Here is a 24,218-nt window from a genome sequence, read left to right on the forward strand (position 1 = left end):
TCCATCACACACCACTGATGGGCCTACAGAGGCGGATGGAAAGGCTGAGGGTTAAAGCAGCTATAGCTTTTGGTGGAAGCATTGGACAGGGACAATATGGGTGTGGAGGGGAGAGTGAATAGCAACGTAACACAACACAACAGACATTTAATAATGAGTTAAGCTAGCTGCTCAGGACTCCTTTGTATGTTTTGGCAAGACTAATCGAAACAAGGTTTTGGGGAGCGGCAAGGGAAGGCATGCAAGAACTATACACAGATACATGCAAACAACTCGACAACACACATTTGGAGTTCGGGGGATTAGGGGGAGCTATTTTTAAATGTGTTTTTTTTTTGAGTGTATTCACAGAGGGGTTGGGGTTGACCTCACCTAAAGTCTGCTTCAGACTAAAGGGAAGGGACAAAAGTGAAAATGACCAACCTTCACGCTGATCTGTATGCAGATGAAGTGATTTGATGAAGGTGAGCGATGGAATGAAAAGACACAAAGTGAAGAGGAAGACAACAGAGTGAAACAGGCCAGTGTTTCAGTTGACACAGCGGAGGTTAGGAACATGAAACAGAGATCCAACATAATGCACCAGGGAGAGAAACTTGCTTTTAAAACTCACTAAATGTTTTTTTTTTTCTACTGTGTAGAGACTTATTTGACTATTTTAGACTCTAGTTTAACATCCCAGTTATCATAACAGTGTGATATTGTTAGATTTATCTCATTATCCACCCCTCCTTTACATAAGGGATGCTAGATATGCTCCAGTGCCTTCGTAAAAGTCTTCATAAAGTGACCCGAATTAATTAGTTTGCAAGTTTCCCTCCTTAACACACAAAAATACACATACATAGAGCAGCATGAAGATACTTTGGTGAAAGAAAAGCCCTGCTGCAGCACTTTATCCTCTGTGACATATTGATATGTCACATGGATATATGAAGGAGTGCCAGCAGACAGAAGCTGACATCCCTCCTCCGTTGTGGGATAAGCGCTTGACAAATGAGCGCTCATGCACAATCACAGCACGCTCTCGATTCTGCCCACGTTGATGGAGTCCTCCTTCGGAGGAGGGTCACAAAAAAAAAAAAAATAGGGCGCACACGCACTCGCACACCTCCAACCACGCACACAGTCCTAAAGGATGAGAAGTGAAAGGACATAAATAGATATGCAGACATGAAGGGGAAAAACAATCCACGAGCAGACCTCCTCATCCACAAAACCACCTTCTCCTTCAGTCTCACAGTCCCCGCCCACACACAAATATGAGGACATCACTCTCTGTTGGCTGTAAAATGTCAAGACAAGGGTGGTGACGGCAGCATGTTGTGTACCTGCAGACAGGAATCGGATCGGGCGGCGGCGACGAGTGGAAAAAGCCCAAACACATTTGTAGACAAACCCATAACAAGCACATTTAATGCGAGTCTGACAGCAGAGAGTGTGCGCTCGTGGGCGGGTGTTGGAAGGGTGTTGATAGAGAATAATAGCATTCTTCCTCTTACAGTAGTCCTTTTATATTTCACGTCCGAGCAGCACTAACTTTATTGGCATCTCAAGACTACAAATGATCTCGTGACGCACGGCAGATAAAATTTTGAGAAGTGGCTAAATTTGATCAAGTGACAGATTCCTATTTTCTAATTAACTTAGTGAAAAGTCAGAGTGAAGACATATCTCAGCACTTAATTTCCATTTATTTACTCATCCTAGTGAAGGCTGAGAATAACAGTTTTATAGCTTTGTAAAGTGTTTGGCTGACAGCAAACCTCAAAACAGCCAAAATCTCCCCTCATCTCTGAGAATTATATAAACTAGAACAACAGGAAAGGAGGAGAGGCAGGTCAAAGTGCACTCGTCTGAAGTCCCATATGTTTTAAACTCAATCTAGCAGCCCGGTGATAGCATAGCCCCAGGTCTCATCTCCTCGTTCTTGCAGCGGTAACAAAGATGGTGAAAACATGGCTTGAGCCTTTGTTCTCTATCCCAGACGAGTACACTTTTAAAAGGTTACGGTTGGTTTGATTTCTATCTCTCCACTGGTGTGGTGAGGCTGGCGGAAAAAGTTGGTGTTAAGGCCAATGGGTTGACAGCTACCTGGGTGGTGTTACAGAGTAGCTGGGCCTGGGGGTCTTGCTGGCGCCACAGCACACAACTACTGTAATTACCTCTGAGGGGGGGAAAAAGGCAGCGTCTGCACCTGTGACAGACAAGTCCTGATTAATAGACAAGACTTACATCCCTTCCTCGCCTTTGCTGTTTGGCTGACTACCTCTCCCTGTCAAGCTTTAAGATCTAAACCTTGTGTTCAGTGTTCAGTCTGTAAATTTGATTCCTCTCTTATCCTTGAGGAGGATTTTACCAATTCCTCTGATCCAGCAGGATGTTTCTGCTGCTGCAAAAGCGGTTATCTTGGAAAAATTGGTGCTAAATATTAGTAGAGTATATCTGAGTGACAATGAAATTTGTTTAAAAGTTCATTTAAACTCCCCAAACTGGTTTGATTATGTTTTTTTGGTGTGGAGTAGATGGAAAACAGTGGACACTAATTCACTTATTTTATCCCAGTGGATAAAAGAGAGACAGCGGAATCACTCATCCGTAAATGAGCCTCTATGATACACTACTGTGTGCTTTTAACAAAATTATGAAATGAGAGCCAAGCGTGTCTTTTTCTTACCATAACACTTTCACTCCCTCCCTCCCTCCTCCAGCTTTTCTGTTCCATGTACATCAAACATGGTGGTGATATCTGCAGGGGCTGACCCGCACTACTCTCTCCCCTATACCAGCTTTTTCCAGTATGGGTGCAACGCTGCCCTCGCCTTGCATTAGTCAGCTCACGGAGACACCGCAACAAAAACAAACCCTGAAACTCCAGACTCATCCATGCCTTTAAGAGCTCTGGGTTATGCGGGGGGGAATAATGGAGCCTTTCGATACAGTCAAAATAAAAAAGAAAGGAGGCCTGGCATCAGTGCCAGCAGAGGAAATGGCTTCAATGCAGCTGTTTTCACAGAGGCTGCACCTGGTGGAGTTTGCAGCCAAACAGGAGGTTGAGGTTAGTGCAGCTCATTGGTAAGGAAGGAATGGCATGGCGAGGATAATGCTGAGAGAATTGCTTAAAGGAGATACACAGGCAGAGAGAGTGGGCATAAATGCGGTAAATGAGAATTACACAACAGTTAAAGGTACTGGAAGCGTTTTCGCTCATCTTGGCTGATTGGAAGTCTCCTCCCCTTGAAGGTCAACTGAGCTAAGCTGGAAATTGCTCAATTCATTAATAAGAATTTAACAATCAATAATGAGATGTAATTTGTCCCATTTTGTCAGAGGCAACTAAGGTTGGATGAGAGGAAGGAAGTTGTCAATAAAACACACTCTGCACATTCCCACACAACAGGGCTTAAATCATATCGTGGCTCGACGAGGCACTTTAAAGGCTTGCGTGGTTTCTTGAGATAACGGAATGATTTTAATGATTGATTAACTCCACGATTGAGAGAGACGTTTGACTTTACCTCGTACGTAGAGATTGGCAGGAGCAGAGTAACGGGTCCCGGCACTGTTCATGGCGACACATTCATATTTCCCCTGGTCAGACTCCTCGCTGTTCTCAATTTGCAGGGCTCCTGCATAGAGGATTAGCAAATTTAGCCGTCTTGACAGTTGTGGAATAGGACACATTACTTGGCATGAAACCACAGCAGATATCTGTACAGTGACTTGCTAGAAACTCTGCAGACAACTAGTTTAAGCCAGTTCATGCTCAGACACGGACACAGATCTGTCAAGAAAATACTTACGGCAACACAAGCACAGAGCAGATCTGGCAAGTTTATGACAAAAAAATGCTCTTTCTCTTCGTTGTGTTAAAAACGTGGCTCTGGGTCAATATTCATTTGAATAACATGTCAAAAGCATCACGGTCTAATTAGGTTTTCTGCTTTGGGAAATAACTGACAAACCAAAGAGATTACACGATAAAGGATTATTCTCGGCCAAGTTATGCCGAATGGACTCAACATGTACATGCACAATCACGCTGCTGTTAGGACATTATATAAACAATTTAACTTTTGTGACATTCTGTCAAAATACATAAATAAGTGCAACCACATTTCTCCAGAAAGAAGGCGTCTTTTCGTCACTCATTGTTGAGTACACATTAGGCAGTGACCTCATTACTGACCATGTCCCACTGAAAGAAGAAGCTCCAGCTGCCAGATGGCTTAGATTAGTATTCATAATCCTGAGTGGCTCCATTTATCAAAGACTAACATCTTGTTCCTAACAAAGCATAAAATCCCAGGAGACCGGTCTTACTTAGGTCATTCTGACACACTACAGCTCTTATCTGAGGAGTTGAGAAAGAGCAACAGCACACTTACCTGACCCACCTGATTTCAAATACACTACAAACAAAGCTAATTCTCTCACAGGTATACAAGTGAGTGATAAAACTTATCACATCTCCAAGCAGCATGGCAGTAGGACGAACGGCGGCCAACCACCATGCAGTTTGAAAGTGACAAAAATACTCGGCATAAGATGACGTCAGGATACATTTTTCACATCATGCAGTATGAGATGAATGTAGCAAACAGGTTCACCACCAACCATAGAGGACTCGACTCCAGACAAGACCCCAAAAACAAAAGGAAAAAAGAAAAGAAGTGGAGTGGGACAGGGACATGTGACAATATCGCCTCAGATCTCATGACAACACATCCCTCCAAGGTGTTTACTCTGCTTGCTGAGCTCATCGCTGTCTGATTCAGCACTGACATGTACCTGCATACTAATGCAGATGTCACAAATCTGTCAATCTGCCTGCTCTACCATGGGAGAAAACAGTCTGAGTACTACAGCAATGTAGAAGGTTATTGCTATCACAGTTGTCAAACTGCAACACTAAACTCCATTCAATAACTTCCAAGCGCTAGAACACTTGTGGATTTCCTACAAGGTCATCTCACTGTTTTACAGGGTACAAACTACCTAAGGGGCAACGTGGCGGCCGTAACATAACCCCAGCTCCTAAATAGTTAAACATCTAATTGAATATGGGTTTTATTAGGACAAACAGACACACAGAGACTCTGAAATGTATTCAGCTTGCCCCAAAATATCAACTATTGCTGTTCTTAAAGGGAAAATCATGCTTTCAGTTGGAAGATTTCCATAAAAAGGGGTTGAAGCTTCCATCTTAACAATCTCGAGCAGGTATTTTGCTCCTATGCTAGCATGTGTGTGGGGGGGTGCATAGGCTGTATGCAAATGCAGCCATTTCAGTTCACATTGAGTCTGCACTGAGGAGACAGGTAAATCCTCTTGTGGCGATGGTGGCCTTTAGTTGAAAATGCGACTCCTCACCCTTTTTTGCTGAAAAGCCACGAGAGAGGCAGAAGCCAAGAGATGTTTGTTTCTCTGAAATAATGCTTGTGTGCGTTTCCTCGCGTGTTGTTCATTCTTAACAGTATGGGGAGGGCCTTCAAAAGGCCCATTTACAAGACAACACATTGGACTTCATTTCTATGCTCATGGCATCCGGGTTGGTGATCATTTGTTTGTCAAGGAGCAGACAACAGACAGAACATTTTGGGAAGAGATGAGGGCAGAAGTGGGTTGGCAACAACAGCACTGATGAAGTTGGTGATGTCGGTGGCGTAGGGGAGAAAACAGAGATCTGATGTGGGCGTGGGGGAATGGCGTGGATGTGATATTTTCCAATACACTTTCCATCATTCTTACCTCTAATTGGTGTACCACCTAGGTGGGAGTAATTTCGATGCAAACAAGGTTGAGAGATTAGTTAGTAATCCACTTACAACAGTGGTAGGAAAAAAACATGGCTTCTGACAGGCCACATATAAAAAGAGAAAACAACCTGATAAAGAGTAGAAGCCACTTAAAACTAATGCAAATGAATTCAGTGCACTTCATTAATGCTGTGAGGCAAGGGTAAATTTTGGACTGCCCATTGAAAGAAAAAAAACTGCAGTTTTTTGAAATGCTCCTACAAAAGCTACAACCACATTTACCCTTGCTTTACAGCAGGATTATAAAAGGATGAATTTGAAGGCGATATATTAATTAAGCTTTCAGATTTAAGATGGCCCCCACTCTGCAGACAGCAGTTAGTAAAAATGGGCAAGAGCATTTAGTGAAAGTCATAGACAATAAACAGAATGACAGATAGCAAGAAGTATCGAGATCAGAGGTATTAAACTGAAAGGAAGTTAGTATCTCTATAGAGCGAATGAATTGGATGGTGTGAAAAAGATAAAGAATAAATGTGGCTGCGCGCTCAATAAAAAAAATCGAGCTTGTGTGATGCAATAGAAGTGGGTCTTTCTTTTCTGTTAAAGTGTGACAGCAAATTAATGCGCTTTTTTTCCTGCCGTTGCAAAATTGGCCTCATTTCAGGTCACAGGCAGTAATGTAAATCCTGATAGAGCAGCAGATGTCAAGAAAAGGCTAGCGAATAAAAAGGATTGTTAGTCCGAGGGCATTACACATCAGCACATTTTCAGGCACTTTCAATATACGCGAGGAAGAAAACTAATTAAAAGTTTGCTCTTAGAAGTAGAAACGTTTTTTAAAAAGGTTTGTGCACAATTTAAACGTTGCACTAAAATGTTATCAAACAATTAAGGAGTTTTGTTAGTATCTAATTTGTAGGCATTTGTATTTAATTTGGGTTATTTTGGTGCAGCGCGGCCAAGAGCCAGCGTGGATAAGCGAACATGCATGAGTGCCCCGGCTTCTGCTGTGCAGCTCTAATGCCAGTCTTTTTCTGGAGTAGCTCTCATATTTAATCCCTGAGTCCTCAGACCTACAGCCAGGCCTCATGCCTCATAACCTGCTTTTAGACATGCGCTCCTTTCTATTAATGCAGTGGTTTATGAACATATAGGCTTCTATATGAATGGATGTCCTGTCCTGGTGCAGTGTGTATCACTTTTAACATAGCACACAAGTCTGAGCTGCATGCGGGAGATTAAAGCCTGCGCTTGAGGGGCAGGGACATCTCTCTCATGTTACTGTGCTGTCCAGAACTCGCACACAGACTCTGCCCTTAGCAGAGACATAACTAAATCTCCAAAAGTGTAATTATACTTAAGTATGCTCTATGTTGACTAAGTAACAAGTCTTTTCGTATGGAAAATACTGTGGCTCTTTTATCGTTCTTGTGAGGAGCGACATACTATATGTCTGGATGACAGACAGATACTTTTGGTCGAGAGGTGATTGTACAGGTCACCTGGTTGGACGCAACCTATCTCGGTTCGACTCAGACTGCAATCACTCTCAAACAGGCTGGAGAGGATTTGCAATTAATCACCATCTAATCTATAAATGCAGACAGATTGCCAACACGCTGCAATCAGTCATAGTCAGTCTGCACTGATGAGTGCAACTCGTCTGTTCCATCAAATAATGAAACTTCAAATTGAGCTAAGTTTTACAGCAAAAAGCATGTCTTACTTTGTGATGTGTGTGCAAATAGCTCCACTAAGAGTGTTTATTTATTATTTATTTTAAAGGTAGAGAGATTGTGAGTTGATGCACAGTGATTTTGGTCCAAAACCACTGTTTTTCCTGGTTTAAATGTAGCCCTGATGAAGGCATCTAGTATGCAAAGATTGGTGCAAAACCTTTGCCATCTGGCCCAGGCCAGGGAACATCTCTTCAGTGATTAACAGAGCAACTACAGTGAGTGAAGAGCATTCACAAAGTCGAATCCTAGAAAATGCACCACTGGTTGGCCGTACTGTGACCCAGCTGCATGTTTAACAAAGAATTAAGGAATGTTTAATGTGATGAAAATAATTTTTCTGTATTTTAAAGGGTTACAGGAGCATTCATCGCTGTCGAGCATCCCAGATTAAGACACGAACACCATTCCAACTCCTGAGGTACTTTCAAAGTGACTGCTGTGCTGTTGTGAGGAATAAAATTCTGTAAGAACTCAGCCAAGTAATCAAGGTGACAATGACAAGTTCAATAACACTTTCATGTCCTTTGTGATGAAAGTGAATACATGAAATCATATCAGAACAAAGGCTGTTTGGGTTTTTTTGTTTGTATTTTTCAAAATCTCCTCATGTCTAACATGATTTATGTGTGTTGGTATGCAGAGCTGCCTTTGCTACATTATCAGTATGCCATAAAGTAAAACTTTAAGGGTAATAAATCAGATCAAATAAAACTGTACCTGAGCGAAGTTGTTTGATGCGCCCGTTACTGCTGCTGATATCCACAGGAAGCATGTCCTTGAACCATGAGATCTCTGGGTCTGGGTTTCCACTGGCAGCACACAACATTGTGGCAGTTCTGGTCTTTTCGACCACCTTTAGCTGGGGGCCCATATCGATGGTGGGAAAGCCATGAGGGACCTGGTTCTCTGAAAATGAGCAAAAAGGCAGATTTTAATATAACCACAAACGCTAAGAGCACCAAACTTAGACACTAGACAGAGAAAAAGAAAGATGTTGAGAAAAATATTCGGAGAAAATATATTTCCAGCTGTTGTGAGAGGAGTTGAGTGCAACAAAGCTGTCGAGCTGGCAAGGCCAGAGAAGAGGTTGAAATCGAGCAAATAAATTTCAGGTGCTGCAGGCCTCAGAGTAATCAGACCACACGCAGCCACAAAAACATTGTGCAAGAGCAGGCGATACTACTGGGTAACACTAGATCTGGTACTGATTTGGATTAGATTGGAAATATGAGTGCTGTTTGCGATTGATTATCATAGCGACTTATTACCCAACACAAGGAGTCTGAGGTCTAGACAGAAGGAAGATAGCTGCAATCTGCCTCTGGGTACCCATGCATAGATGAGCTGCCTATTTGAATAATCCAACTCATCATAATGGATGTAAGAGCATGACAACAAGTAAAATATAATCCCTAAACCAAAATTTGGGATCCACAAAAAAAGCTTGACACATGGGATTCAAATGTCACAAAGCATACAGTCCCTACCATCCTGTTCTGTTTAGAGTGTTGGGGGGCTGGAGCGTATCTGTGCTACCATAGGGCGAGAGGCGTTGTACACCCTGGACAGGTAACCAATCAGACGCAGGGCTAACACAGAGACAGACAGACAACTTTTCACGCTCACATTCACACCTCTCTACCACTGAAAATTAAAACTTGCAGTATGTATATGTGGCATTCTAGTCATGTGAGTCAATAGCCATTTCTTTCCCCTAGCAGCCACTTGTTCACCATCCCAACCTTTAATAAAAAAAATGTGTTCTAGCTCAGATGCTTACAACCTCATAATAAATCCAAATTTAACCTCAGGACAGCAACAGTAAAGAAGAAACATGATAGCCCTTGAGAGGTCTTATTATCAGCTTGCACTTGAACCGGTAATTTATTTTATCTGTCTCCCCATATGTAAATGTGTCATGGGGCCACAGTGTTAAGTTGAAGTAAGTGCTAATGACTGTAACTTACCTTTGGTTCACCATGAAAAGATTTTAAACTGCAGGCTGTGTAACAATAAGCAAAAAGGCTGCTTTATGGGGAAAAAAAACATTAATAGAAGAAGCTGGGAAATATATTGTCCGGACAGGAACCTCAGCTCGTGTACTCATTCTCTCTGCAATTATCTGTGCACATGGTCATTCCAGCTCACCTCGGGTTAGAGGCAGGTGAACCCTCTGCACAAGGTCGTGCTGACTGAATATTTTACAACACCTGTGGATTTTTTTTGTTGTTGTTTTATTTTAAAGAATGACAGAAAATCTCAAGGCTGTCCATCATTCGAACAGATCAGAACACAGACAGTGGCTTGACTGTAACATTGAATAATTCACTTGTAACACTATACACAGTGCTGGCAGCGTTGGCGGCTTGTGTCTTTCATAAAATTACAATAAACACGCACTCCAGAAACCTCCATGAAGATTTCTTGGCAGCTCCTTCTGCATGAGGTTTAGCTCCTTGTGCAGAAGAAGCTGTAAAGTCAATGAAGTCCCACTTTCAGAGACCTCTGACTGTAAAACTGACTTTAATGACTCGGGAAATTTCAGGTGGAGGGTTCAGCCTTCAGGATAAAATACAAGTTGGAAAAAAAACCAACTTGTGTGTCAAGGACAGAGACGTAAAGTGGAAAAAAAAAAGATTGTTTCTCTAACAGCAAACATTGACGAGTTTCATTATGCCCAAGGAAGCAGTCAGATTATGTCCACTTCGTTCATAATTTGTCTGTATAGATACGATAAATCCTCTGTTTTAGTGCCTTTGCTGTTAATGCAGGGAAAGAAAATCACTCATCTGTTTCTCGGGATGGTGATACTTTTTTGTGTATTAGTAATTGTGACTGAGTTATTCTTAACAACATGATGCCATTAAATATCTCTCATGATCACTAATCCAGGGTGACCCAGCCTTGGATAAGTGGAAGAAAATGGATAGATGGATAAAAATCACATTATTGTGGATTTGTCTATGACCCTGTAACTCGAAAAGACAGGAAATGAGAACGTTTTAATGGAAAAAACAGAATGATCTGCTACAAAATCATTAGATGCAGGGTGTCTGGGATAAACATATTTAATCTTTAACCACTGGAATAGTCACATATGTAAGACTGTGACAGTAAATATATACCAGCATCAATAAAAAAGCCTGACTTCTTTCCAAACTTGTGATTAATGGATCATCAAAGAAAAACACATTTTATTTAGATCATCTAAGGACTACGTATCACTGATCAAATGCAAGGATTTGTATGAGAAATGATGTCACAAACAAAATAAATGCCATTTTTAATATATAGAACCTGTGCAGCAAGTAGGCTGCATATGCCTCTACTTGCCTCGTCTGAGTCAAAAATCCATATGTAAACCTATATGACGAGCATTAACATGACCACAGGTTTTTTTAAAATCTATTCCTGAGCAGAGCAGTTGTTCCTTCTTTCACCCTTGTTTTTGGCTTGTAGCCCAAATTGTCTCATATTCAGATGTAGTTGACAGATCTCTGCAAGGCCTCTTATCGTTGTGGCAAGGCTTACTTCCTGTCTAACGATTTAGAATCAGTTTTCAGACATCCCAACCGAAACCTCTACAAAAGAGGATACCTCTATGAAACACACAAATACAGCACAATGAAATACCACTGCACCGTTTGTCACTGTATGAATAATGGTAAGAGTATTGTTGTGCCCCGTGTTCCTTTGTGGTTTGTTCTCACTAACCTTCAAAGAGAAAGAAAAGGAGCCAAAGACAGGAAGTGAATAAGGCCGAAAAATGCCTGGTAGAAAAAAAACCTACATAATGTTGAAGCTGCAGTAATTTTTGATATAAGTAAAGGATTCATTCAGTAGAGTTAAAAGTTGATAGCTGACCCCAACCCCCGATTACTCAGAGAAAACCACTAATTAGGTTAAACGTGCAGGACTCTGAACTCCAGTCTGACCTTAGAATACGCTCATAATGGATCATCTGAGAGGAAATCCCTTTGCGCCTGCTCCCGTGGGTGCACTCACTAGCCAGTAGGTGTGGGTTGTGGTGGTTGTGTTCAGGACAGCAGGTTGTACTTAAGGACTACATTAGAGGCAACGCTTGGGCAGTGATGGAACAACACTTTTCCACAATGAATTTTCTCTAAGTCTAAGTAAAAACATTTCATAGATTTAATGGAATTGAATCACATCTTCGGTTTGTTGCTAATGATTAATCATTACACACAATCACACAAGGTGGAATACGCCCCAAAAAACAAAATAAAAAATAGAAAAAAAATCAATATGCGGCCTGCCCATCATCCACCCCTGATTTCCAGTGTTCATGAATCATGCAGTGCCAGCTGTTTGTGCATGTAGCACATGCTCAGACCCCCTGGTGTCACTCAGCCTCAGCCAGAAAATTGTGGCTTCTCTCTACACACTGAAAACCAACTGATTCACTGAGACGTGACACTGCAGTTACAATTAAAGATTCTTAGAAAATTATAAAATGAAATTTGATGCATTTCTTTGACATATTTCTTAAAAAACATTCATACAGCCACATTAAAGTGGCTGCCTTACTTGGAGGAAATTTATCTCTGTTATTATACACACATAACTACAGAACTATGCCTTTCACATGGGAAACTGGCATAATAAATGACAGTGCCCACCCACCCAACTCTGTGGAATTGCTGCCTATAGAATATTTATGATTAACACTATTGGCAAACGTTACTGGACTGTGAAAAATAAACACCATTGGCAAAACTGGTCGAAAGACCCCAAAGGAGTTCTTACATGATTCAGCGACTCTGTCGTTTCAGGAAGCACAAACGGGGAATAATTTAAAAGCTTCTGCAAAGCCTATAGATGAATGTGTCTCTGATTTATGCTTAATGTTTGCATTGCAAGGGAAAGTGCACTGATGTGGAAATTTCTACATGGTAAACTATTAAATGCTACACTGTTCAGAGTGCACATATAGAATATGCTTTAAATACGAAGCACCGCTCGGTTTTTGTGTTGCTTCTGTTCTGTGTCCTAAATGGGAGCAGGAAATATCCCAGGTTAGTTAGAAGACGGTAACACGGCTCTTTTTAATGACCAACCACAGCAGGCTTTGCTTGCTATATAAATTGTGCTTATAGGAGCACGAAGGACAACTGAATGGTTTTAAAAGCAACAGCAATAAAGGTGATGCAAAATTCGAAGCCACATGTGCAACGTTTTTCCTAAGAAAGGAGGCGAAACATCTGATCTCTTTTGATAAATTTAAACTGCATGTCCCATATGTTATTGGACTATTGGACAAAAACTGATGACTGTCTTTCCTTTTAACTTCTGCAGGAGCACAAGCTTAAGATCACAGAGAATTGATTATTTAAAAAAAAATCACTATCATTTATGCATAGTACATCTGCGTAAGAATAAATGTCAAAAGACTTTAAAGCACAGTTAAGCTGATTAAAGCTGTTCGTTGTAAAATCCCTGCAACTTTAGAAAATGCCTTGTAAAAGCTAATAACAGTTAGTTATTTCAACTTACTTTAAACATAATGCTCACTGTGAAAAGGTGAAATTTCTCCAGCGGCTCTAAAAGCATTCAGCCTACATCTTACATAAAAAGCTGGCTATGTCCTTGCCTTTTGGCAAAAAAGAATAATTGAAACTCCTTTCTATGCACTCATCAAAGATCATATCAAGCTATTGGATAAGATTTGAGCCCTGTCTGTCTATTTCTATTATTGCAACTCCTGCAGCTGGCCTTGTCTGCCAACTTGTCATCCTGAGAAGACAAAGACATGCCTTTGTTCAGTCCTCTTTAATTTGGAGGAAAAAGAAACGAGATGGGGAAATTTGGAGAGAAACCAATGAAACAGTGCAGTCGTTGCAGGTTGATGTTTGTAAAGATAGAGGGAATTTTTAATAAAAAGCCTCTCTTATGCTGAAGTGTTATTCCTCAAGAAAAGCTTGATTTTTCTTGTCTAGTCTATGCAAGAAAATATGAGCAAGGCAAAAATCCTGTGATAATGTCATACAGGCGTTCAGTACTGCAGCAAAAAAAATAAAAAAATAAAAAAAAGAATACTAAGATCATGAGCTCCACTTGTAAGGAGATTAATGTGTTCTACTTTTTTAATCTAACTACTGCATTGGTAATTTATTCAGTTTGTATGCAGACTTAACAATCTGCAATCACGCATGCTGGGTACAAACCTTTATTCTACCACTGATCTAATATAGTGCTGCATACTGAAGAGCTTTAAAACCGGTGGTATTTACTGGAACTTTTGTTTCACTTGCAAAGTGTTTCTGTGACAGAGTTAACAACAAAAACCAGTAGAAACGCCCTGGATTTGCAATGAGTAAGGCCAGAGGCGGCGTCAGACGGGCACAAGATGCAAATCTAGGTACGCGTGAACAGGTTCTTCCATGTTGTGATAATAAATAGGACCATTATTCTCTCAACAGCAGTTTATCACGCACAGAGTCATACTGCAATGTGAGCAGCTTAGCGGATGAACTTAGTCCGCAGTGGTTATCGCAGCGCAGTAAAAACAGAATGGGCAGAAGGGGAACACTTAATGTGGTTTTGTGATCGTACTGCTCAATTAGAATAGCAGTGGGAGCTTTGATTATACACAAAAGGCAAGGAGAAACACTGGAAAAATAATTTATTAAGAGAAGAGGCACTGCTACTATGTTAATTAGTCAAATTAAGAAAACTGTAATCATAAACCCTTGTGTCGAGGAGGAATGTCTCTGCGACAACCATAAGCAGGTGAAGTAAGATTTAGACCAGAGATGAGGAGAAAAAAAAAACTAAAAAGGGACTGGGGAAAGGAGGAGAAGAGGAGGGAGCAGGGGAGGGTTGCATGCCAACCTCCTGCCAGCTCCAATTACCAGTGCGAGTGGAGCGTGGCAGCTAGGGCGATGGGTCTAATCAGAGCCCTGCTGAAAGAGACCCATCCCTGTCCTCTTGTCCCACTGGGAGGCTGCTGGAGCTCAATCCCGCACTAACGTCAGCCAGCGTTTTTCCCACAACCAAAACATACTAATCTCAATGGGGGAAAACACTCCAGACACCCCACTTCCTTTGTAAGAGGGGAGCCCTGACATAGTGGCACAAGATACAAGACTTGCCTGCCTCATTTCCATCTCTGTACGCCCTGGTATCTTCCTCCGTACAGCACTAAGGACACGATGGTGGAGAAATACGATGTGCTGCTATTAATATTTTGAGGATTACATAAGAGAGAGGCCCGTTTGGAAAGAATATACAGTTATCAAAAACGTGATTGGGGATTACGTCTCTCGTGCACTGTATGAATAGTTAATCAAGTTCAGCATAATTGTTTGCCTTAATAAAGTAAGGTTAAAAAGTGCGCCTTTCCAAAGGTGCTCGTTTCATAGATCTGAGCCCGTCTCATCTCAAAAAAGAAATCTAAGGCTTTATGATCTCCACATGTGCCTGTTTGCCAAGTGATGGATGACAACAATTAAAGGTGATGTCTGCTTTGATAGTGTGAACCAAAAGACCACAGTGGCAGCCACACAGCCACTTGCCTCATGAAATATTACTGCTCTAAAATCTACCCTTTCTGAGCATACATCACTGCTCTGCCTTTACAGAGAACACAAAGGCCATTTTAGCTTTTTCTTTTTCAGTGTTCAAATTTGTAGCTTTTAACTCTTAAGTGACGGCTAAATGTCTGACAAAGGCATCTATTTTAAAATATCATTTGTTTGACATGAGCACTAGAACCATTATCATCTCAATGTTTCCACTTCTTTCCTTAATTGTTCACCTTTCTGGCAGCCCAACCTGTGGGTGAAACTAAATATAGTGCGGAGACTGTTGTCGATGTCTCAACTAGTCTTGAGTCGGTTTGGCACCGAAAGGCAGATGAGCAGTCGGCAGAAACAAAGCACATGGCCTCCAGCTGTTTCCAGCCAAGAACATCAACAGACACGAGACAGACATTTGCATCTGCCTCAGACATGGAAGTGTGAGAGAGGTGTCAGCGCCAGCAGAAGGTACAAACAGAAAGCCAAACAAGCGCAAGTTCAGCCGAAAGAGCTCTGTGGATAGCAGGATGCAGATAATGTTTTTAAGTCCACCGTGAAAACATAAAACTGCAAACGTAATGGCGGTCACACGCTCTGCTGGAAAGTAGTAATGGGCAGATATCTGGAGATAGCAGCATTTTAAGTCACAGTAACAACACACTCCCACAGCTGTTGCTTATTAACATCGCCTGCTGTTTAGTAGACTTTGACCTTGTATGTGATAGGAATGGCAGTGTGAAATATGGTGACAAACAGGCAGTGACTAATTTGTAGCTACTCTTGTTCTTTTGACTTGCAAAATGACACCATGTCAGGGTACAGGTTTTTCTCACATGTTGTGCCGCGAAGGGCATGTGAGCAGGGCTTTCCTGCTCTTCAGAGGAATGCTAGCTGGCAGAGCTCCCACTATCGAGGTCTCCTCGGTAGGGATGGTACGGCACACCCCAACATCAAAGGAGGCCATTGATGTAATACTGTTGTAATGACATGAAAATGGTGAAAATCTCAATGGAAAAGAATGGAAAAAACAAAACAAAGAAAACAGGATGCAAAGTATAACCAAACAATTCTTTTTTACAGACGGATGGTGTGATTAGTGACGCTGTGGTTCATTACATGACAACTAGACTGACAGATAAGTCAGTTTACTAGATTTGTTACTATAGTTGTACTCTGAGGGGTGGGAAATCCACACAAAGTGCACTGAAATATCCATTGAAATCCACACGTTGTCAAGCCAGTTGGCTCTAGTAAGCTATCTCTTACACCAGGTGTTATGGCAGTTGCTATGGCGATAGCAGCGCATCAAACAAACGGTCCCTTAGGACATGTGAGCTGCATGACAGACACACCTGCATTCAACGGACCATCACAAAAATACAGCCATAACAAAAACACCGCAAGCGCGGTTGCTAATGCACGCTAATACACTACACGCTAGTAGTAGTACATCACTGCGCAGTTATTCTCCTGTTTATCCAACTGTACTCGAAGTAAAGAGACTGTAATGCATGCCATGACCTTTGAAATAATACACTTTTTTGTCTGGCTGAGCAGAACATTTGGCCTTACTTCCTCGCCTACAGGCAGATAATCAATAACAGTCATCTAATTCCCCCCAAACTCCTTCCACTCCTTCCTTCCCTCCCTCTCTTTTGATCATCTCTCTCTCCACTTCCCTATTTATCTCTACTTCTCCCTCTTTCTCCCATCTGATATCATACTTCCACTGTCGTCAGTATGATCTACGGCCCTGCCAGATGCCCCGTGCCTGTTATTTATGCTGCGGCGCACCAGTTAGTACATCACCCTGGCCTCTGACCCATTACTGCAACCCAAGGGTGGTCTTCTGATTTCACATGGTTATGCTGACCGAGTCACCTTCTGGGACAAGCACTGCTGCACAGAATCACATCCTCCATTAACTGTGCTATACGAGTAGCACAGCTGTAGGCTTTCATTTTGATATTACAGCTCTTCCTCTTGCCTTGTGGTCCTACTAACAGGAGTTTGATTGAAGACCCTTGAGATTATGGTATTACAGACTACACGGTTTGTGGTTTACTACTTATTTTAATGTAACTGCCTCTAAGATGGAAAAACCTGAGGGCTCGTGGTAAATGTCTGCAGTAATGCGATGCGGCTAATAAGACAGGCTATTCCTCCAGGTGTCACGGGAAAGAAAAACAAGGACAGGATCAAAAATCAGAAAGCGTGACGGTTAATGAAATCGCTGTACAAAAAGAAGCAGTGCAACGGTTTGCAAATAAATGAATTAATTGATCCTCTCCACTCCTCAAATTAATCATCGGCAGAGCTTTATTGTGGCATGTTTAGTGTAATTATCGCAGATAGGAATGGCTTTTATGAGTTCTGAGAAAGGCAGTGGATGTAGTGGAATGTGGCAGGTTCTGTTAATTAAATCCTCACTGACTGGGCTCCTGTGACAGCCTTTACTTATTCTCTCACTCAGAGATAATGAATAATACACAGAGTCTGTGAGTCAATGTCGACAGTTTCAACATTGATTATGTAGAGGTTTGCAGAAGTGCTCGAAAATGAGGCGCCACTATAGTTCACCTGGTTGAGCAGGCGACCCATATGCCGTAAGCCTCGGTTCGAGTCCGATACCATCTGTGCGTCATTCTCCTCCACCTCTCCCTGCTTTCCTGTCAGTTTTCCACATCATCCCGTCTCATAAACGTTAAAAAGGCAAAAATGTATTTTTTAAAGCGCTTAAAAACATCACACTGCGGCACAACGAGTTAACCGCTAACCACAGCAGATGAAAAACTGCAGCAATTTTAATCGTCAACAGCAGAGAAGAACCAAGACAAACATGACCTTCCGCTGCAAACGGTTTGACAGCTGGTAACAGTTCTGCAGATGCCCAGTTTTCCTGAAGATAGCAGTGTTTTAAAGCCAATTAGATTCACACATTTTCATGCCTAGACCATTCCTTGTAGCTGGTTTAAACACCAGCCTCGACACCATCAGGAAATACCAAGTCAACGATAAGGTAAAAACATAAGTTTACCTCAGGAATCATTAAATAACATGTTAAGCTCTTCTTATTACTTGCCGTGAACATGCCCTAACACTGAGCGCTACAGCAGGCACACCTATAACTGCGCACGTATGTTCAGTGATCCGTTCCTTGCAAAACAGGTTAAAAATATAGACAGAGATGTAATGCATGCAAAACCAATGGAGCCTTTGACAGCAGCAAGCAGACCAATAAACTACAACCTTGAAAAACACAGCTTAGAAGCATAGAGGGAAATGGGACTATGCCAAAATGGGACTATTCCTCTTAAACATGGGGAAAACGTGGAGCTTAAAGCCAGCCTATAAGGCCGATAGTGAGTCAAGCCCTTTGCCTCTGCCTTGTGTGGCCCAGTGGATAAGCCAAGAGGGCTCGGTGTGTAAATGTGTGAGGAAAAGGGGTCAGGGTGAAAGGACTCCCATTAGCCAGCTCATTGAATGTAGGTATTAGACCCCCTGACAAGCAGTCGGCCCATCCATCCATAGCCAGTCAGGGCCTGGGGAGATGCTGACTCGTTGGCTTACAGAGCTATACGGTGGGCCTGGCTCTTGGTACACGCAGTGGTAGAGACCCAGGATGGGGTTAGTAAGTTAAAGGAAAGAAAAACATCAGGTTAGTCTTTAAACATTTTTTTGTAACTTTTTTGATGGACTGTATTGTTTCATTGTTATTTCGATAGAGAATACCGAAACACACATTAGCACAAAATGCAGTTCTTGCAAAAGAAATAAAAAAGTTACATCATATTTTCTTTAAATTATGTTCTTTAAAATTATTTTTAAGGTACACTGTACTAAATAAATAAGAAGGCAAAACATTTAGACCCACCACTGAAAATGGATGTACTTCAACGCAACACTCCCAACAATGTGGGCTAAAATAGACCATAAAAGTAAATCAATTTTCAAGGTTTTTATATTAGATTGTTACTTGTTTTCCATTCTAGAAGGATTCTCCTTTTTCCCCCTGGTGTCTGTGTGTTGTCTAATCATTGGTTTTGCATGACTCACAGACAGACAAAGACAGACACAAGCAGCGTTCACTGTCACCAACATCAAAGCGTTTGGATGACACCATTTATACTAAAGCAATCAACAAAAGATACAATTATGAAGTAGGAATTGTTATATGAGATATTTGTTAGAAATCTAAGAAATCAAAAGCAATTCTGCTCCAAGGTCGACACAATGTCAATAAACCACATGTAATCATTTCAGCCTATATCTAATTTACAATTTATAGAGCTACGCTTTCTCCCTGACAAGGAGAGGATATTAAATACAGCAGAGATCTTTATTAACTTTATTAGAAAAAAAACAACACAGAATGCCAACAAGCTTGGCTGAGATTTTGAACTTTTGCCAAGCATAAAACACTCTTTTTTTACTAAAGCACAAAGATCAGCATAAAGCAATGAGTAAATTGATTTGATGCAAAATGACGCTATAGGTGTTTGCAGGGCTCAGAGCTCTTGGGTATAAGTACCTATTAACTTGAATTTGACCCTTCAAATATCAATTTGATACAGGGGCACATTTGTGAGTGACAGTTTTCATCAACCTTTGTTTATATTCAGAGAGACTCCCTATATTTCTAGATAAATGTTAGTCTCACATTTTTGATGTGTGACTTTTTCCCTACGTTTTTTTTTTTAAACTGGTTTAGCTTGAGATATGACACTACAATAGAAACTAAAAAATGCTTATATGTATATTCTAGCAATCCAATAAAGGAAGCAGGCTGAATGTATGCATCGGGGTGGGAAATTACCCAATTCACTAAGGCTGTGGTCCCACAAACAAATTTTCAGGAAAGTCTGTAATTGAATGATAAAGGCCAGCTGCAGCTGTTTGTGGCAGATATTTAATAAAGGATGACAATTCACAGATATCCCTGTCTGTTCTTGACAATACCCAGACGTAAACGGATGTTCATGTCTTGTCACATCTCCAATATCTTCTGAAATCCAGGGGAAAATGTCCAGATGAGAAGTGCAATCCGTCCTGACAATCATGAAAGGCCATAACTTCATGTTTAATACAGTGACAGATTACAGCTGTGGTCTCATGGCAGCAGCCAGATGCAACAAAGTTTCAATGTATAAGCTATGATACAAGAAAACAGAGCACTATGCAACCCAGTGTGGCAGCAAATGAACAAATACTGCGAAATTAATGATGTTTTATGAGTTTTGTTTCCAGTCTGGTGTATATACACATATCATACTATGAGATGGTCCTGTTTTTTTCCTCAGTGTCATCTCTAGAGAAGTATTTATTGCACGGCAGTGTTATGATTACCGTGTCCACCTTGTATAGTTATCTACACAAGAGACAAAAATCATTATATCGGTCATTCCGGCTTTAAGCCAAGAGAAACAGAGCTTTGATGCCTGCATTTGTTTTGGCCGATTTCTTTTTCCTGCTTTCTTGAGCTTAGAAGTTGAGCAAATGCGTTCTTTGGGAGAAACTGCAAAGCTCACATGTACTGAAACACGCTTTGAAATGAGATAAATTCATCCATCATTAGCCTTTTCTTAACATCTTTCACGATGTCAAAGTTTTTTAGCTGTGCGCTTGAAGTTGTGAAGTAAATTAGAGAAATGTAAATTCGCTCTAGAGTCATTAGGCCAGTCTGCAGCTGTGTTTTGGGGTTTTAACACAAATTGATATGCTTTCTATGCTGAAGAAAGTGGTGGGAAGTAGACAAAAGCTGTAATGAAGCAGGTAACATTTAAAGCCCAGGTGAAATTCACTTAACTGCACAACAAAAAAACCCACACAAAAATGGTGCAAAAACAACATCGTTTTGGTAGTAATAAATGCCTGACTCGTCTGGTTCTCCATGCTATCCTCTGCCACCTTTCTCTCTCTATATCCCCTAAGGGCATAGACAAGATCAGTAATGATGGTGCAGACATACCAGACATTGCAGATACAGCTTGCCAAAAGCACAGAGCAATTGATGGACAAGTACAGATGATTAAAGGCTGCCTCAAAGCAAAAATGACTCCATCCAGATGTCTTGCATGTAACATAAAATATTGAGTCCAGCATCAAACAAATTTCATGGAATAGACCGATTAATCAATGTCGATTTAATTGGTACATCCAATGTATATACAACAAGACTGAAGATAATAACTTTTTTGGGGTGGGATTTTCAGAAATCTGCAATGATTGATCACACAAACAGATGGTAATTCTTAAAATTCTTGCACACCTATAAATCTGTACCAGTTCATCAGCTGTATTCCTGTACACCGGACAAACAAGGCTGGCTGAGGAAAATGGGGATGTGGTAGTAGATGTGTAGCTTCTTCTTAATTTGTAGCTTCTTCTTAATTTTCCTCTTAAACAACAAGCAGCATAAACATGTTTTAACTCTAAAAATCGACTTGTCCTACTTATAATCTCCAAGTCCTTGGAAGCGAGGGTGCAAGGATGCAGATTGGGTGGCCAGGAGAGTGACTCCACCCCGCCATATTGTGCAAGTCCTTGGGAGAAGCATGCATAGACAGATGCAGTTTGTTTCTGTCAGACTGGATATGATCTATGATGCTGGGCCTCCAGCCAGCAGATGGTGGGAGAAATTAAATCTGTGACACAGACTGTCACAGTGGACCACAAGAATACATCGGACGCATGTGTGTGTGTTGCGTGTGTGCGCGCATGTATGCATGGGTAGGTGACGATGGGAGACACCTGTAGAGCCGTGTGAGTGGGAGCATGTCCCTGGACGATTTTGTGAGCATGCAGGTCTGTGCTACTGTCTTTTTTCGTCTTATGGTATGCAATATTAAATATGAACTAACTACTCACCCTGTTGAAGAAGGCAGGGAGATAACACTTTAAATGGTAGGAGAAACCCACCAGTAACGGAAAAAAAGAGAATCGCAGAGAGTCGAGAAGTAATGTGGGAAATAGCAGTTACACAAAACTGCTTTATTTTGGTCATTGTGGGTGATCTGAATAGCGAAGGAAAGGAGAGTATTAAGTTGTTGGAGGAGCAGGGTTCGGTATTAAAATCATTCCGATATAGCTTCTGTATGTATTTATCTTGCCCGGGAAGAGGCGCAATGAGATTTCTATGCTGTTTATCCAGTCAGGTTTGTTGTCCGCACTTGCCCGGCTCCTGAGATATTTATTACTGGCATTGTGTCGCAGTCATTTTCTGCCTCTGCACAAGGGACTATAATGCATGGCAAGCAAATAAAGCTCTTTCTAACCAGTGAGTCCGTAATTTGTTTACTGCCACCAAACACAGAAGCACTAAATGCAGTCAACGCAGTAAACCTGGGACACTGTACTGAATTATACTTTCTAAATTCTGTGCGCAAAAAACAGATGAGTTTTCAACACTGCTGTATAATTATGGTCTCCTTTCTCCATCTTAAGATTAGAGAGGCATAAAATTGACTCAAAGGGCAAAACTCTATTAATATTACACAGAGCTACATCACTCCAAAGTTTGATGTCTGGCATGTTTTCACCGAGGAAGGAACTACTTTTTTCTTTATCAACTACAGAAACTCCAAGTCCTTGCATATTACTCGCTTGACCTTTCCAAAAATTACATTTTTTCTTGATATTGCATGTTCAGAAATGAGTTAGCAGGGAACTTCAAAAAAACTTGTGGTTTGAAAGGGACCCTTTCTAATTCACACTCTGACAGTGGAAGATTCTGGTAATGACAGGGCTTTTGATATGGTACCATTTGATAACATTCCTCCTTTCCTTTAAGACCTGTCTGCTCTCTCCCAAAGGACAGGAAAATGTTCTCCAGCACAGGAAAAAAAAGCAACAGGATGTACCTTCAGTTTCAGCTCATGCAGTCACGGGAAGAACTACAGATATCAGTTTGGCATTTTAGCTCGTTTTGGGGTTTTTATGCTGGAGAGGTTTTGCTTAAACTACCGTATTTTTCACACTATAAAGCGCACTTAAAATCCTTTAATTTTCTCAAAAATCGACAGTCCGCCTTATAATCCGGGGCACTTTATGTGTGAATTCTGGTTGTGCTTACTGTCCTCGAACCGATTTTATGTGGTACACGGCGCTCAAAAATCTGTCAAAAAATGTTTTAGTATGACTTTGGTAAGCTACGAAGCCGCACTGCTTGACGGATTGTCGGAGCACTAAGGCTACCGTAGTCAGGAGCCTCATGGAGTAATGTGGGTCCAAAACTCCGTCCACTTCAGGTCCCAAAGTCAAATGAAAACTGCAGCATCACTGGGAGTTAAAAACTGTCTAAATTCTTTCATCTTTACTAAAATGATCAGGGTTGCTGCTTTACCAGGTGTAACAATTAAGTTTAACATCCAGGCATCCATGAAAACAGAATTTATCAAATTTAACAGAGTTAGAAGTTAGCAGGAAGTTAGCTCGCTAGTTTCCACCTAAACATGATATAGCATGTTCTGACTGAGAGACTTCTGAAGAAATTAAAACCTGCAGCTCTGCTGTCACTTCCAACATAAATGAAGACAGAAAACTAAACAGCAGTGACGTTTGTAGGGTTACTGAAGTTGGGCTAGCTGGTATATAATGATGTGCTACGTGATCGCTAGCGACACAGCTATGTTAGCATAACATAAACACAGTGAAGCTGGAGGATGAATGCTAAGTTTTTTCTACTCGATAAAAGTGAACAGGAGAGTTCCCGATGGTTAGGGACAAATGGAATCGCATGGCAGGATGCTGTAAACGGACCAAACTTCAGTCAGGAGAACAACTGAGATAACCCATCCACAATACGAGATTAATGAATCAATGGTACAGAAGTGGAGGAAGCAAGAAGAACGAGTTGAGTAAAGTTTGACTTATCCGTTTTGTTTCGCTTAATGCGCCTTATAATCCGGTGCGTCTTATGGTCCGAAAAATCGTTGTTATGGTTAGTGAGTCAAAGCAGAAAGGCATTATTCTCAACTTACTTGATGCAGTTTCTGATTAATACAAATAACTACAAAAAGTTTTCTTCATGCTTAAAAATAAATTACTGTGTTAATACAGACGCACTGTCAGCACTTATATATGCCATAAAAGGAAACAAAAGGCAGCATTAGTATCTATGGACTCTTATTTCACTGTGATAACTGACCTCTAATTATATGTTACTGTAAAATCTCTGAGCT

At 41.1% G+C, this 24,218-nt stretch overlaps 1 protein-coding gene across 1 annotated transcript in view; it reads right to left on the minus strand.

The window, feature by feature from the left end:
- Positions 1 to 24,218, minus strand: part of LOC100692990 (receptor-type tyrosine-protein phosphatase F) — a 158,513-nt gene that overhangs the window by 59,639 nt on the left and 74,656 nt on the right. Inside the window, 2 exon segments of the mRNA XM_013273333.3 lie at positions 3,519 to 3,629; positions 8,219 to 8,407. Coding sequence (XP_013128787.3) covers positions 3,519 to 3,629; positions 8,219 to 8,407 — 300 coding nt within the window.

This window comes from Oreochromis niloticus, linkage group LG18 (assembly GCF_001858045.2).
Source record: "Oreochromis niloticus isolate F11D_XX linkage group LG18, O_niloticus_UMD_NMBU, whole genome shotgun sequence".
Taxonomy (NCBI): domain Eukaryota; kingdom Metazoa; phylum Chordata; class Actinopteri; order Cichliformes; family Cichlidae; genus Oreochromis; species Oreochromis niloticus.